Source organism: Hemibagrus wyckioides, linkage group LG19 (genome assembly GCF_019097595.1).
Source record: "Hemibagrus wyckioides isolate EC202008001 linkage group LG19, SWU_Hwy_1.0, whole genome shotgun sequence".
Classification (NCBI taxonomy): domain Eukaryota; kingdom Metazoa; phylum Chordata; class Actinopteri; order Siluriformes; family Bagridae; genus Hemibagrus; species Hemibagrus wyckioides.
This window is the reverse complement of record NC_080728.1, coordinates 6,394,143-6,410,025: the sequence shown is the minus strand read 5'-3', so window position 1 is coordinate 6,410,025 and position 15,883 is coordinate 6,394,143. Positions and strand designations below refer to the sequence as shown.

At 40.4% G+C, this 15,883-nt stretch overlaps 1 protein-coding gene across 1 annotated transcript in view; it reads right to left on the bottom strand.

The window, feature by feature from the left end:
- The window catches only part of plxnb2a.1 (plexin b2a, tandem duplicate 1), a 91,999-nt gene that overhangs the window by 2,627 nt on the left and 73,489 nt on the right, over window positions 1-15,883 (bottom strand). The window contains exons 8-33 of the mRNA XM_058417555.1: window positions 15,596-15,749; window positions 14,986-15,097; window positions 14,761-14,869; window positions 14,317-14,418; window positions 14,124-14,213; window positions 12,706-12,793; window positions 11,987-12,147; window positions 11,591-11,739; window positions 11,319-11,451; window positions 10,225-10,361; window positions 9,864-10,049; window positions 8,992-9,103; window positions 8,608-8,817; window positions 8,139-8,315; window positions 7,909-8,045; window positions 7,709-7,809; window positions 6,080-6,309; window positions 5,141-5,322; window positions 4,987-5,053; window positions 4,746-4,892; window positions 4,103-4,259; window positions 3,919-4,019; window positions 3,174-3,258; window positions 2,143-2,294; window positions 1,819-1,979; window positions 106-253 (exon numbers count right to left, since the gene is read on the bottom strand). Of these exons, the coding sequence (XP_058273538.1) occupies window positions 106-253; window positions 1,819-1,979; window positions 2,143-2,294; window positions 3,174-3,258; window positions 3,919-4,019; window positions 4,103-4,259; window positions 4,746-4,892; window positions 4,987-5,053; window positions 5,141-5,322; window positions 6,080-6,309; window positions 7,709-7,809; window positions 7,909-8,045; window positions 8,139-8,315; window positions 8,608-8,817; window positions 8,992-9,103; window positions 9,864-10,049; window positions 10,225-10,361; window positions 11,319-11,451; window positions 11,591-11,739; window positions 11,987-12,147; window positions 12,706-12,793; window positions 14,124-14,213; window positions 14,317-14,418; window positions 14,761-14,869; window positions 14,986-15,097; window positions 15,596-15,749 (3,588 nt within the window). The remainder of the gene's footprint in view (window positions 1-105; window positions 254-1,818; window positions 1,980-2,142; window positions 2,295-3,173; window positions 3,259-3,918; window positions 4,020-4,102; window positions 4,260-4,745; window positions 4,893-4,986; window positions 5,054-5,140; window positions 5,323-6,079; window positions 6,310-7,708; window positions 7,810-7,908; window positions 8,046-8,138; window positions 8,316-8,607; window positions 8,818-8,991; window positions 9,104-9,863; window positions 10,050-10,224; window positions 10,362-11,318; window positions 11,452-11,590; window positions 11,740-11,986; window positions 12,148-12,705; window positions 12,794-14,123; window positions 14,214-14,316; window positions 14,419-14,760; window positions 14,870-14,985; window positions 15,098-15,595; window positions 15,750-15,883) is intronic.

Sequence of the window (15,883 nt, the reverse complement as noted above, 5' to 3'; positions counted from 1 at the left end):
CTAAGTGGTAAAAAAGAGAGAGAAAATGGGATACATTAAATTCTTAAGCATGATAGTGTTCAGCTCCACTTTTTAAGTGAACAAGTCCCCGTTTCTGATACTCACTGGGGTCAGCTTGTGATCAGTCTTAGTGCAGGCATCCATGAAGGTCTGGGCGATAACGGACAGCGAGGCATCTACTACCTCAGTGACGTGCACGTCGAAGATGAAGTGAGGGTTTTTCAGGATGTTAACCCAGAATCTCAGGGGCAAACTGCAAGCACACACACACACACCCCCCATCCCCTCCATTACATACAGTACATCACACCTGATGGTGCAGTGTCAGGATGCCGTTCCCCCCACCACCCCACCCCACCCGAGTGCTCTCTTGCCTCTGGCTTGCTCATTAAGCATCGAAACCTACATCTGGCTTTGTGTAAAACTGCTGTCTTAAAAAAAAAAAAAGCTTTAAAAACTGCATACAGAACTAGCACAAGCTCTAATTTTATATTAGCTCTGCTAGTGATTAGATGACTCCACAAGCATGTGTCGTTTGTGCCTTTGTTTCAGATTCACAATGTAATCTCTTCTCCATCATAAGCAAAGAGAAATCCAAAACAATAGATAAACCTCTTGCTGTCTGTTGACAGAGAAACACTACTGCTTGTAATAGATGACTTTACCATGACGGAGAGTCATGTCTACTCCAGGAATCCTCTCTACTTCACAAATCAGACCAAAGACACCATATGAGCATCATAGTATAATACAAATAGTATTAATACCTGCATCAGAGAAATTTCACCCAGATAATTAGTGAACCAAAAATGTATACTTTGCTTTTAGGGTTAAAATAACAGAATATATTTAAGCGATTGATCTGTGTGGAAGCGATTGCAAATATGCAGTCCGTGGATGGAAGAAGGAGCTGCAGAGAATGAGTAATGACACATAATGAGAATAATGAGTGGTTACACCTCTGAGTGGTTAAAATTAAAGTCTATTTAGATGCTCTTTGTGTGGCAGTGAGTGTTTATGACACACACACACACATATCTGACCATCACTTTAACTATGATCATGACCAGATAATGAACTTTTTAATTTTAGGGTATATTTTTAGGAGTCAATTCAGTTCGCTAAGCAAAGCACTTAAAAGCGATCACAAAAAGTAAACTTCGTTTAGAAACATTCCATTTTCTCATTCCCCCTTCATTACATGCCAAGGCATTATAATCAGATATCTAAACATTTTACAAACTAAAAATTAGAATTAAATCCTTGACATTGTCTTTTCCAGTTAAAACATCCCAGTTAAGAGGATTAATGTATTAATTTAGCTGTGTTATTATGGACCTCTATGATATTATAAACTATATATAACTTTAACACGCCCAATAAAGTATCGATTCTATTTTCTAGTTCATTTCACACAAACTTCATTAAAAAGAATGCAATTATCTCAGTTTTGTTGTTCTCAGTCATCACTAAAGCAGCCAGACTTAATAAATTGACTACACCTGCTTCCACAGTGAGAGAGGACAAATGGACGCAAGAGGAATTTTGACACAGTCTTCATCTGTCGATCTTAATGGGCTCAGTGGCACAGCGTGGCATAAATATTTAATTCCGTCTCAACAGAGTCTGTACGATTAAACTAGCCTGGGCTTAAGCCAGGGAACTTCCACAAAAAGATGGCTGTTAGGGCCATCAGAGAGGGAAGGGGGTGTAATGTTTTGAACAGCACTTGTTTTTAGAGAGAGGGTCAGAGAATGACTGGAACAGTGTGTTGTGGACTGGATTTATGGTCAGTGACATTGTGATTGCTGTATGGACCTGTTAGTCTTCCATATGTGGATGGTTTCCTCGTCTACGTTGTCATGTTTGTGTGCTTGCTCATCCAGGAAGTCGAAGAAGTACTTGATGGCCGGAGGGACTGTGGCTCCAGAACACAAGACGCTGCGGAAGAAATCGTCGACGAACTGCTGCAACGTGCCCTGTGTCACACACACACACACACTTATATTCTTCACATCCTTTCAGCAGTCTGACTCGCTGCATTTACTATTTCTGCACCAAGAAAATATGAGAAAAGACTGACAACCAGTAAATCTTTGGTTCATTTTCAGCATGTTATAATCATATATGCTGTATTTTTACCTTCATGGACAGCAGCCTGGTCAGGTAGATTTCAGTGATGGTTTTAATGGGAGCCTTGTCCTTCATGCTGCCCCTCTTGGACTTCACTTCATCCAGCTCTTCTGCTGGCCTCACCAGATGGAACACTTTATCATCCTCCAGCAGAGCACTTCCTGAAAAGCCAAGAAGCTCATGAGCACATGATTTACACACACCAATCACTTACAGTATGGCAGCCTACGCAAACTAATACATACACAGGAATACACACTTAATAAGCTCCCTGGACAAAATAAGTAGATTAAATGCTGATTCCCAGTGGATCCACAAACTGTACCGAGAACACTGAGATGGAAATATAGCTGCATGGAATGGCAGGTCATTATAAGGACACCTGAAGGGTTCAAACATCGCCCACCCCAATTTTCAAAAGTTCAGATGATCCTGAAGATGACTAAAGAGAAGTTTTACGCATTCTCCCAATGTCCGCTTGGGCTTCTTCCACGTTCTGTGCTTTCCTCCAGCCTTACAAAAAACAAGCCAGTACGGTGACCAGCTTTGACAAATTGTTCTTAGGTGTGAATGAGGGTCTCATCCAGAGTGGATTCCTGAAGATGGATGAGTAAATGTTCATTCTGCTTTTATTTTGGTAAAATTTGGCACAGTGCACCATAGGTATCATTCCTGAAATGTGGGAGTGTTTGTAACATATCCTGCTTGGATAATAAACAAAAACAGCGGCCAGCAACAAACGATCCGGTTACATTAAAGTTACATACGGCCAGGTGCGACTCCAACTGATACTGTACAATAAATTCTTCTTTTACTGGATGCAAGTCCAGGGAGCTGCTTACACTTCAGTATGAATGAAGATTACATATTCCATTTAAATGACCGATACTGCAGCAAAGCATATATGGGATGCTGTACTCTGTTATTTATTTTGATACTGTGTGCTGAAAACATAATATTGGTATATGCACTCTGTGATTCCACAAAAATAACATTTTTAAATTAAATAAAAAAAAAAAAAAAAAAAAAAGCAAACCCACTTTCTTCATGGCTTTCCTGGTTCTGGTCGAAAGACTGCTGAGTGTGAAGAACTCTTGACAGAACGAGTGTGGCATTGTCTCTTACCTAATTAAAAAAAAAAAAACACACACAAACCAATTTAAAAAAAACAATATATAATCAACTTTCTTCTTCAGGCTTTCCCCTTCGGGGGTGGCCACAGCGAATCATCTCTCTCCACCTATCCCTATCTTCTGCATCCTCAACACTTGCACCCACTAGCTTCATATCCTCATTTATTACATCTATATACCTCCTCTTTGCCTCCTGCCTGGCAGCTCCATGTCCAACATTCTCCTACCAATATACTCACTCTCCCTCCTCTGAACACGTCCAAACCATCTTAATCTGGCCTCCCTAACTTTGTCCCCCAAACGTCCAACATGAGCTGTCTCTTTGATGTACTCGTTCCTAATCCTGTTCAACCGTGTCATTCCCCGGTATATAATCCTCAACAGTGGGTGTAAACGACTATAAGAAAGCACTGCAAGCAATATAATGATGCTGTCCCATGTTTCAGGTCTGAATTTGGCTTTATTGCTATTGTTAACTGCAATAATTAGTTATAACAACCATATAACTACTCAAGAATTTAGTTATTACATTATGTTCATTATTAAATGTCTAACCCCCCTGAAAAAAGAAAAGTTCTAGTTGAAGGAGTTGTTTAGTGAATGTATGTTTCATATCAGTTCATGTATAGGAGAGTTTTCATTTAGCACCCACATTGTAATGTGCCAGAGTGTTGAGACGTTTCCACCTGCCCTCCTTCTGAGATGTTAAATCGATATCGGACAGAATCTGCCCCGTTGAGCCGGGACGCCATTCTGCAAAAAAGACCAAAAATACATGACATCACACTTCCGCATCCTTGAATATGTAATACGTGAGAAATTGTGTGCAAACCTACCCAAGGCAACACTCTCTACAGTCGGTCTCTGGGAATAGGGAAGGTTCCGGTAAACCTGTTCAATGATTTTCTCTTTCACCTGGGAGATGGTGTCACAGTTCAAAACTTTCACCGGGGTTACATCAGGACCCTCTCCATGGACCAGCACCTGTAGAGTCTGAGAAGATTGAACAGAAATCAACACAGTAATATGGCTGTAACTTAACACAAGCAAATGTGTGTGAATGCTACATGATACACAAACACAAATCTGCCACTAGTGATGCGTCCATCCTGCAAGTGACACAGCATTAATGACTAAGAGCTGGTACTTTTTAGTTCTAAAAGGAGAGTCAAACAAAACCCTTTGAGAGAGAGAGAGAGAGAGAGAGAGAGAGAGAGAGAGATCACACACAAGGAAGATATAGAAATAGTTTTTTGTTATGCATCATCACACCAAAATCCAATCTATATTTTTAATAGTAAACTTCCATCACTCTCTCTCTCTCTTAACACACAGACAAGATAGATAGATAGATAGATAGATAGATAGATAGATAGATAGATAGATAGATAGATAGATAGATAGATAGATAGATAGATAGATAGATAATCATGGCAGTCCTGTGGATTAGCAAAAGTGGTCTGAGGTGGGCCAACTCACCAGGACGCAGTACTCCACATCATCTCCCAGCAGCCCTGTGTCATTTAGAGTGTACTTGGCCCTCTTCAGCTTAGCATCCACTGGGCCTTTTTCTACCTGGTGTTTTATAGCTTTAAAAAGCTTGTAAAGTGGCTCACCAGCTGAGTCCTGACAACACAAATAAGTAAGTACACGTAAGTCAGCTATTGTGGACTGTTGTTGAAGTCCAGACAGACTGAGATGGTCGCTAAATGTAGCTTACCTTGAGGAACTGGTAGAGGCAAATGGACATCCAATTACACAGCATCCTCTCAACTACAGTCTCTGATCTACAGACAGGATACAGAAACATGGATGATTTAGAAAACATGGTCCAGGTTTTCACTCAGCTCTTGCTGAAAGAGGTGGCGTCTCACCTGCGGAGCATCAGTTTGGGGTTTTTACTTTGCACATGCTCCTCCATCAGCTCCAGCAGGAGTGTCCTCATGATGTCGGTGTAGTACTCCAGCTTCCCGTGAAGTGCCACCGTCAGCAACGAGGCAAAGTACACCTTATTTCTGGCATTGAACTCTTGCCGGCTCTCCAGAGTACGGATGAACTGTAGAATAATCAAAGGAAGTAAACATTTTTGTTAAAAAAGGGGGGAAAACAAACTGTACAGTCTATTCAAACATTTAAAAAAATTGAGAGATTTTTTGTTAATACAAGGTGAGATGAGGCCTTGGAATACTATAGCATATGAAGCATTTAGTCCATGTGAATCAAAGCCTGGTGTATTTTCCTTGTCTGTGTGTTTAGTTTAGGACACAGCAATCACACAAACTTTAGCCAATCTTTTTGGTCCACTGATTTATCTTCAGTGTGAAACCATGCCAAACCACAGAGCTTCCAAAAAACCCCATAGAGCTAACAAAATCCACACCATCAATATATGCTCTGATTCAGACTCCTCGATGGGTTTAATAGGTGTAAAAGTGCCATGAGGTAATATATTCATGCAAAATTTAATTATTAGTTGAGTTCTCACAGTGTTGGTCCTTATGAAAGTCTGTTTCAGAATTGAAATCATACAAAAGCCTTTTAAATGTAATCAACCGATAATCATTCTAGCTTTGCCGAGACTCAGGTAGTATTCTCTTTTTCTGTAATACGTAATTTAACCTTTTGTGCAGACTTTAAAAAGCCTCTTTGTGTAGAAGTTCTATGTAATTAAGTCATTTATGTGCCGGACGCTAAAAGGCTGAAAGTGACTCATAGTTTCCATGCTCACCATGGTTTCAGTCTACAAAGCTAAAAGCATGTGTTTGATCAGGAAACAGAAGAGAACATTTAATAAATTAGGAAAGGACATGTACATTGATGAGGAAGGTCTTGCTGTTGAGCAGATTGGAGAACTGATTTAGGGCCTGGTCCACGATGGTCCTGCGGTTTTCTGGGATGTCCAGCTTGCCAGTGATCATGACATCATTGGCCCCATCTTTAGAGGGAAGGAAAAAGACTCGGTTCGTGTAATTCTTATAGTCCAGGAAGGGAATCCGGGCCTCGCTTAGATCACTGGTGTGGTCTTCCATCTCAATCATCAGATCTGAGAGAGAGAGAGAGAGAGAGAGAAAGGGAGGGAGAGAAAGAGACGGAGAGAGAGAGAGAGAGAGAGAAAGGGAGGGAGAGAGAGACGGAGAGAGAGAGAGAGAGAGAGAGAGAGAGAGAGAGAGAGAGCGCACAAGAAGGAGAGAAAGGGGGAGAGGGAGAGAGAGAGAGAGACACAGAGAGAGAGAGAGAGAGAGAGAGAGACAGAGGTAGAGAGGGACAGAGAGAGAGAGAGCACGAGGGAGAGAGAGAGAGAGAGAGAGAGAGAGAGAGAGAGAGGTAGAGAGAGAGAGTGCAAGAGAGAGAAAGAGAACGTAAGGGGGGGGCGAGAGAGAGAGAGAGCGCAAGAGAGAGAGGGAGAACGAGAGAGAGCAAGAAAGAGAGCAAGAGAGAAAGAGAGAGAGAGGGGGGGGCGAGAGAGAGAGAGCAACTTTTACTACCTATATTACTTGAGAAACACTGCTTAAAAAAGTTCTTCCAAAAGTGCAGGTTTTTCTCATCATCTCTACTGTGGGCAAGAATAAAACTTTGTGAACAAAATAAAAAAAAATAAGGTTATATCTCAATTTCATCTCTATTATTTCATACTAATATCATTTTGCCAAGATATTTAAAAACTAAAATAAATCCTTTATTAAAAAGTGATCAGACTATAAATAACGTGCTGAGATGATGTGGCTGGAAAGACAATTTTGTTTTCCTCTTAACACTAGGAGGTCCTTCATCAGACATTCCATCCTTCATCATCCAAGGGCACCTACAGTATAATATCCACTCAGATAATAAACAAGAAAAATGTGTGTACTAAGCCTAGCCCACAATCACACTTACTGCCTGCAAAATATTGGTGGCTGCTATATTTTTCATTTATTTTATTTTATTTTATTTTTTAATATGATTGTGCCAAAATAATATTACCTAAGGGGATAACTCTCACAAACTCTATAAACAAGGTAATATTGAGGAAAAGCCTTCAATGTCCAAACACACACCACTAAACATGTACCCTTAGTGTCTGTGTCTGTGTGTGTGTCTGTGTGTGTGTGTGTGTGTGTGTGTGTGTGTGTGTGTGTGTGTGTAGGACTTTAATGTGTGCCGGAGCTCTGTTTAGTTTTCCCATTAGTGCAGCAAAGCGCACCTTTTATGTTTATATTTAGTTCTCAACATTGATATAATGCAAGTTTTCTCCGTTTCCGTCCTAGCATGTTGAGTACATTTTCAGAATGTCAGCCATTATTGCTAAACATTTCCACCTCCATCTTGTTAGCTCCATCTATAACATCTCGCTTAATTTTCTAGACTTGGGGCAAAAGAATTAAGAGCCACATCTGTCTCACGATCCATAGCTTCCTGATTCCAGGTGCATGCTTGGGAACAACTCCCAAAATTCTGCCCACCTGTGAACTCTTTTTTACAGCGATCCCGGACGCTTTCCTCCAGACTCTCCAGCTGGTGCTTCACCTTTTCATATTCCCTCTCAGCTTGTTGGCTCTTTCTCCTACAAAAAAAATAAAGCACACATGGATTGTAAGAGAACCGAATGCTTACCATTTAAAAAGATTCCACTAGCAGGATAAAGAGATGCAGAATTATTTACCTATAGCAGTAGACAGACACCGCGATGAACAGCAGCATGGGAAGGATAACCGCTGGGATGATGATGTAGAGTGGAACCTCGGCCTTCTTCTCGTAGCGCACGGTGCCCACGTTGAACACTCCATGGCCAAACTTAATCTGAGAAGGAAAAAGAGAGGGAGAGAAAGCGCTGAGACATGAACGAAAAAAAAGTATAAAACTAGGTATATTTGAATGAAATCCAGAGCTCACCACTAGGTCCAGGGTCTCTGAGCTGGTGTCTCTGCGGTGGCGTCTGGGAGCTTTAGGAGGCGTGGCCGGGGCCACGAAGAACAGTCTGTCCTCATGCAGGAAGGTCACTGCACACGGCGTGTCTCCGACAAATGCTTGTGCCTCTTGAGCAGTCATGGCCTTGGTGAGACCTTGACCCTGTATTTTACACACACACACAGCGTCAACACGGCACCACTCACCACAATAAATCAAAGCACTAACTCACTACTAATGCAACTTAATGGATTTTGAGGGGCAAAAAAAAGAAAAGAAAAATGACAAAATATGTTTCTAACCAAAACTGAGAGGATAGAGAAACATGCAAAAGAGAAACATTTTAAAAAATCATAGCAATGAAAATATCATGAATATACTCGTATATGAATCGAGTTTTTCTTTTTATAAGATAGCTCACAGATGACACACGATGGCACAGAGAGATGCTTACATAGACAATAACGATGACCCCTGCACTGATGGTTTTATCTTTCATCTCGGTGAATGTAGGGTTGGAGTGGTACTCGAACTCGGTCAGGTTCACCTGGATGTTGTCGAGCTCGAGGACGGTCCTGAAGGACAGATCCTCAAGAGTATTGTTCACGGTTGGAGAGAGGAACTCTAGGGTCGTTTCGTTCTTACTCTCAAACTCCTGCACGTACTGAGAGAGACGAGGATGACAAGAGGAGAGAACACTTAAAAAATATAGGTACTGGATTCCAATGATTTTTTAATAATGGCTTCAGATGTACTAATCTAAACTGATTCAGGAAATAGAAAAACAAACAGTCTATAAAAATTATACAGGTAATTTTTTTGGAAATGTTAAAATCACCTCAGCATTGCTGGGATTCAAGTTGAACTCATCAGCAGAGGGCAGCACTCTCATAATGGCTCTCTGTACCAGATCGAATCCTGTTCCCACCACCGTGATCCTCCGGCCTCCGCTGAAATCAACACAAGCACGATAATGTAGCCAGACCAGCTTTTCATTTGTGTGTGTGTGTGTGCGTGTGTGTGTGTGTGTGCGCATGCTTATTCACAGTGCTGCCCTTGTCATTCTACTGAACTGCACTCTTCATCAGTCTTGTCCTACTATGCTGCTGTATTTACATTTCCTGTAGTCTTGCATTTTTTTTTCCAGTCTGGCAATTTTTCATTCAGTAAAAAATATGTTTAGTTCTGACAAAGCAATATCGCTCAGGAATGTAATCTTTGTTGCACGAGAAGGAATTTTTAAGAAAGTCACTAAACAACATTAGCGTATTTAGTTGTCACACCGCATTCTGTGCAGCTGTGTTATCTCGCATTTTTCCAAGAGAATAATTCATCTTTCTAGCAGAATCTTTTAAATAAAAGAAATCCAGATAACTCAATTATTCATCTTTGGAATTTCTGCTTTACAGATTATTTATTTTTATTGATGTATTTAAAAGAAATCGAACGGCATACAAAAGCATTTTAACGTGTAAACTGTAAGGAAATGAAACATTCAGTAACAAAAACAGATACCTGATTCACTACTTCACTGATTCTGTAGCAATGACTCAAAGTATTTACACCAGTGTATCACAATATCGGTACTATCCTGGCACAATGCAAAGCACTATGGCCGTAAAAAGAAAATCTGCATGGGCCAATAAACTGCATCAAAAACTCATAATAAAACAAATCAAAATGTTCTGCATGTTATAGAGTCAGACTGACCATACGAAGCTTCCTGGAGGAGAGTAGCTTATGATCTTGGGATTGGTGGCGTAGGTGAAGGTGTTCTCGCTCACGACGACGGAGGTGCTCTCGCCGTATTTCACCGTGACTCTGAGCGGCCCGGACGGAACCTGGTGGGTTTTATATGGACCTGTCTTGCATGTGATTTGCTCTCCAAAGTCAAGGCTGAAGTATGGGCATGGAGAAAGAGAGAAAAATTGACATATGTAGCATAAGATGTAAGCGTGCCACAATACAGAGAAACGCTGAAAGAGATATATTGCTGAAGATTTATTGCCGTACGCATTAAAAAGCAGGTAGAAACTGAACTCATAAGCTCATGAGTCAGTCTGTTACTCACACTTCACAGGGCACATCTCCCACAGTGACGCTTATGTCATCTTTAGAAGCCGTGAACAGGTCTTGACCTGAAATAGTGATGACTGTCCCACCGTCTTGTGGACCTTTTGTAGGGTACACCGACATAGGCACAGGGTCCTGGAGGAGACAAGGTGGACAAATTGCCTAGATCAGGGTTTGTCCAGCAACTTTAGTTTTATCAAAATGACCAGGTCCTCTGTTAGAGCTCATCCAATTAATTGCATTTATGTAAATTGTTTAGCTGAAGGAGCCCCATTGGACCCGAGACTAGCTACAGGGTATGAAGCATTTGCTCATTATGGGAGACTTTTTTCAAAGCTAATAGACGACAGAGCTTGTTTGTTGGATGAGTGCTAGTTCAGAAGAGTCCATGGTGCATGTAACCCCTTTGGACTGTCTAAAAATTGCATAGTGCTTCATTATAGGTTTACTGTCTTTGTAATATTTTGGTTGTTATCCAGGCAGTATTATTTATTGGATGTACAGATTAAAACACATAAATAACAGTCTAAAAACTTCAATATATGACATGCACCATCCATTATAATTTTAGGTGATTGTTTTAATCTGGTGTAAATGTTCTCATTGACTGATTGAATATAAAATAGTTTCTGTTAACACTCCAACTGAATGTAAAAAAGTCTAGGTCAGGGGTGTCCAATCTTATCCGCAATGGGCTGATGTGCGTGCAGGTTTTTATTCCAATCAAGTAGGAGCCAGACTTTATTCCACCTGTTGGCTTTCAGTAGGCTCAGGTATGGCTTTGCTTGGTTGGAATGAACACCTGCACTGGCCCTTTGTGGATGAGATTTCACATCCCTGGTCTAGGTCATCAAGATGCTCTGAGAGAGAAAAAAAAAAGTCTGATGTGTTTCATCTGGGTAGTTAACATGGTGCTACTTCCACAAATGCATGATCATGGTTCTGCAAAACAATATAACCACTTTGTTTTGCTGATTCTTTTGCTTGGGTGAGAAGGTACTGCTTTCAGATTATATGCTTTGAGAAACACAAAGTCGTCAGACTTCTTTCCAGCTCATATCAATTTTTCTGATTGAAAGAGATGATCAGTACCCTGTATGTGAAGAGAACTGTGGAAACGCTGGGTTTCTTCCCCTCTACCTCCACTCTTACTGGCCCATTCGGGCTCTTGGGACTAGGCAGATCCGTCGGAGGGTCAGACAGTGGTCCGATCTTACACACGATACTGACAGAGGGAAAGATGTAGACACATAATGAAAAAGTGCTTTCTAGAAATGGTAGCATGGCCAAATAACAGATTCCATCCAACAGCCAAGCTGATTTCACAAATCCACATCTTTTCTCTCCCATCAGTAAAGCAGTACCTAGTAGAAACTGTGTATCTGTCTGCCTGGTGCTCACACGGCACGTCTGCCACAGTGATCCTCTTGATGTCTTCTTTTTTAATCCCTAGATTGGATCCCTTTATAGTAACAGAGATCTGTCCCTTCTTGGGCCCGAACCGTGGAACGATCTGGAGTGAAAGCATGGGTAAGAAGAAGTTTAGAACAGGCATATGTAATTTAAATAAATAAATAAATAAATAAATAAATATATAAATAAATAAATTAATTAATTAAAAAAAAGGTGTTCCACATGTTCAAAAACCTTTGATCGACATTTAAAAATGGAATAAAACACGAAGACATGCAACAGTATGATTCGATTATAAATAATTACATTTTCTATAAGGAAAACTAAAATAAGTGAGTGTATCTTACATCTGTGATGGTGGGAGCAGGACACTGCTCAAGCTCTTTCGAACAAAGTTTAGAATAAATGCAGGACTGCGTGGTGTCGCACCACACGCAATTGTACTTTGTATCTGCGTTTTTACACAGACTGCAGTCCTCACGGCCCACTGAACAGTTGTACAGCACCACTGAGACACAGAGGAAGAGAACAGAAGTGAACAGAGAGCTCAGTGAGGTAATACTCTTTGTATTTTCTGTAAATATATGATGAGGAGAAAAAGCCAGGGGTGCCATATATTTTTCAGTCCATCTGAAATCACTTCATGCTAGGAGCGGGAATGGGTTCAATGCACAATCGTTTCCGCGTTGTTAATACTGCTCCTGTGTTCCCAATTCATTCATGACACTTACAATAGTGGTATTTTACCGTCTGTCTACAGACTGCAAAAGCTCTTGATATGTACAAAGCGCCTTGCAGCAAGCTTTAAATTCTATGCTTTTGCCATACATGCAAAACTAAAAAGAGAAGAAAATACTCCATGGCAGCGGTAAACAGTAGATAATCGATCAAAATTTGAATAAGTAAATAAATAAAATATAGCAACGCCCTCAAAACACAAACACTGCTTGGGCTAGAACACATGATACCTAATAACAAAGCTGCAGATTTCTAAATTTCCAGTCAATCCAAGTAGCAGACAAGCAGACAGAGTGAAAATTGGAGATGTCCATAAGACTACACTTACCCTGGAGTGTGCTGTCAATCCTCTTCTCCGTCTCCGTCTCTTTCACATAGAACGAGACATTCACCTCAGGATGCTTGTCATAAGCAAACTAGACAGAAAACCAGAGGAAAAAATCTATTAATTCTATAACAAAAATCTAAAATCTATTATTTCTTTCATATGATAAAATAAACTATTTGCAGTACGTTATTCTGTTCAGTGTACGCAGTAGGAATATTCTACATTCATTTAACTGATACTGACGCTTAAAATAAGAGTTAAAATAAATATGGAATTTCCTGGAGATGCATGGGATTGCTGTAGATAGGAGCAGTTAGAAACCATGAACACAGTTTTTAGACTGTAATTGCCACAAAGACTATATCAGTGAACAGCTGATAACGGCAACAAAATAGACTTTGTGTTAAAACTAGAATGAATTTCCTGTCCACTTTTTGACCATATAGTACAGTTATGGTTCCTCTTAAGGTCTCTTCCTTATATCATCTCAGGGAGTTTCACCTCTGGTTTTGCTCTTTATATATATATATATATATATATATATATATATATATATATATATATATATATATATATATATATATATATATATATATATATATATATATATATATATATATACACACACATACACCCACCCACACATACATACATACATACACATACACACTTGGGGCACTGTGTAAAGCGGAGTGATGCATTTAATCACACAGTCATTTCTGTAAGTGTAAGAAGATTTGTGCTTTGTCTCTTTTATCGATAGGACCAGCTCTTTGAAGTTACTTTCACATATGCAGTGTGTAATCTGTTTAAATTTAACTCCAAACCTGAGTGTGTCCAAGAGCGCTCGACCATGAAAGTAATTTGACTCTAAAATCGACCCAACTGTAGGAAGTAAACCAAACGTTGTGCATTATGGTGTTGTGTGCAGCATGTTTTGGGTTGTTTTTTTTCCCCCCAAACTGACCAGAGAGGTGCGAACTGAGTAAGAGAGAGCACAGAGCTGAAGTGCTGCAAAAAATGTTATTCATTTAGAATGAATATCTAACCCAGTGAACAGAAAAACAAAATATGCCAGATGTTTTAATAATTTCATTTGATTAGTTTCATTATTTCACCATCCTTGGCATTTACATGACAGTAACATTTCCACAATCTTCCACATCCATTGTTATCTGAATACAAAACTGCAACATTTATAGCTTGTGCATGTCCTAAAGGAGGAGACAAGTTGACATAAATGCTGTCCTGTGGCATTTTTATAGCTCTGTAACTCAACATACTGCAGTGCTGGATGAATGAAAGGAAGGGTGTTACGAGACTGGATGTGTGATTGCTTTTTGAGAACACCACAGACTGAAGTGAAACAGATTTCATATGCATGACTATCTAAAGCCTACGTCTTTTGACATACTGACCTCATAACCAGCGAAGCTGAACTCTGAACCTGAGGTAGTCACCTCGCCCACCTGCTTCATGAGCTCGGTGCCGATCTGAAACGTTTTCCCCTGGAAGAAGCAGGAAATGAGACGTATAGGTTACCTCAGTGGGTTATACTTCCTTACATTCTTTACATTAGAAACAGAAAAATACACACACAAGTGTTATTACCTTGTACTTGTCCAAATTTTTGCCTTCAAAGGTGATGCGTGTTTTGAAGCCCACAGGAATGAGTGATGGCTTTAGGGTCTGAAACTGTGGACACTTGTCACTCTGTAAGAACCAGAGAACCAGATCAAGTCAAATATTAAATACAGTTTTTGCAATACTTATGCTACATGTATAGATGTATCGATGTAGTAGAGTCTATTACAAGAGTCTATTTCTAGTTCTTGCCATGTAACGGCTTTTATATACAGATTTAACCAAAATATCTAAACCACTGGTCCTGTATACAAGTGAGCATGATGAAAATGTGGTGGCACAAGGCTTTAAAGAAGTGATTAGGAAGCTTAAAATCCAGCATTCCCCAAGCTGACACTCTGGGGCAGTACTGTACCTTTAACCCTCAAAATGACAAGTCGTATCTTTTCTCAGCTCTGAGCCTCATTGTACCTCATTTTGTTTAATGATGCTGTCGTCTGCGGAGTCGTCCTGGTCACTGCATGTGTGATCCTGTGTGTTCCACTGGCAGCCCCACTGACTCATCACACATGCTATACACCTGCAGGACAACATCGGGGTTAAAGACAGATCTGTGTGTTTCTGTGCATTACCATAGATGTTTACTTGTTAGTAGATTTACAATGGTGCAGGAACATGGTGCCGTTTTTCACTTACGGTGTATTTATTGCGTTCTTCACGACCGCAGCACAGTTGTAGAACTTGTATTCACCGTGTGTTACCTCAATGTTACTGTTCATCATGATCTTCACAGAAACCGCTACGAAATCTATAGAGGCAGAACAAATCAGACAGATTAGACACAGCTTACTGACAAACATTATCAACTGTTAATTGCTACCTCACTGCATTATAAATAAAGCATCACTGACTGCCTTGTTTGTCCTGCACTTATGCTGTAGCTTAAAAAAAAAAAACCCACCAAACTACACAGTACTGATCTTGTTGTCACTGATACTGTGTGTCTGCCAGGAAGCAGCTGTTATACAGAATTTTAGGATGTCAATTAAACACTCCAAAGATGAATGGAGGCAAATTAAGAAGACAGCATAAGGATGGCACGGACCGCTCTCCAAAACACAGGCTGTACGGAGAGTTGCCTGAATTACGCTAGCTAACTACATGTGTGATCTGACAACCTGCTACCTGCAAAATCAACCTGCTCGTAAATGAAAGACCTGAGCATATTAAACCTGCCCGAGGTAACAGAGATAGAGGATATGCCAAAGGAGAGGGGTCGGAGAGCTTTGCCTGAGATACGTCTCACCTTGTGTCTCAGGGGTAGGTGGAATGTCCACTGGATTTGGTAAAGCGCAGACAATTTGACGGTTGTTCATCACAGCCTTGCTTTTAAAATCACCGAACTCGCACCTCAGCTCATCGTTCACAATGCTGGGGAGCGGCGCAACATTAATCTTCACCTGCATGGGACAGTTAACGCAAGACAAAGATGCATTGACTCACAGCGCCCCGACTTGTTTACTGTCACAGTGGTGAATATACTGGCATCAACAGGCTCTTCAGGACTAAACAAATAGTATTATAAAAAACGAAT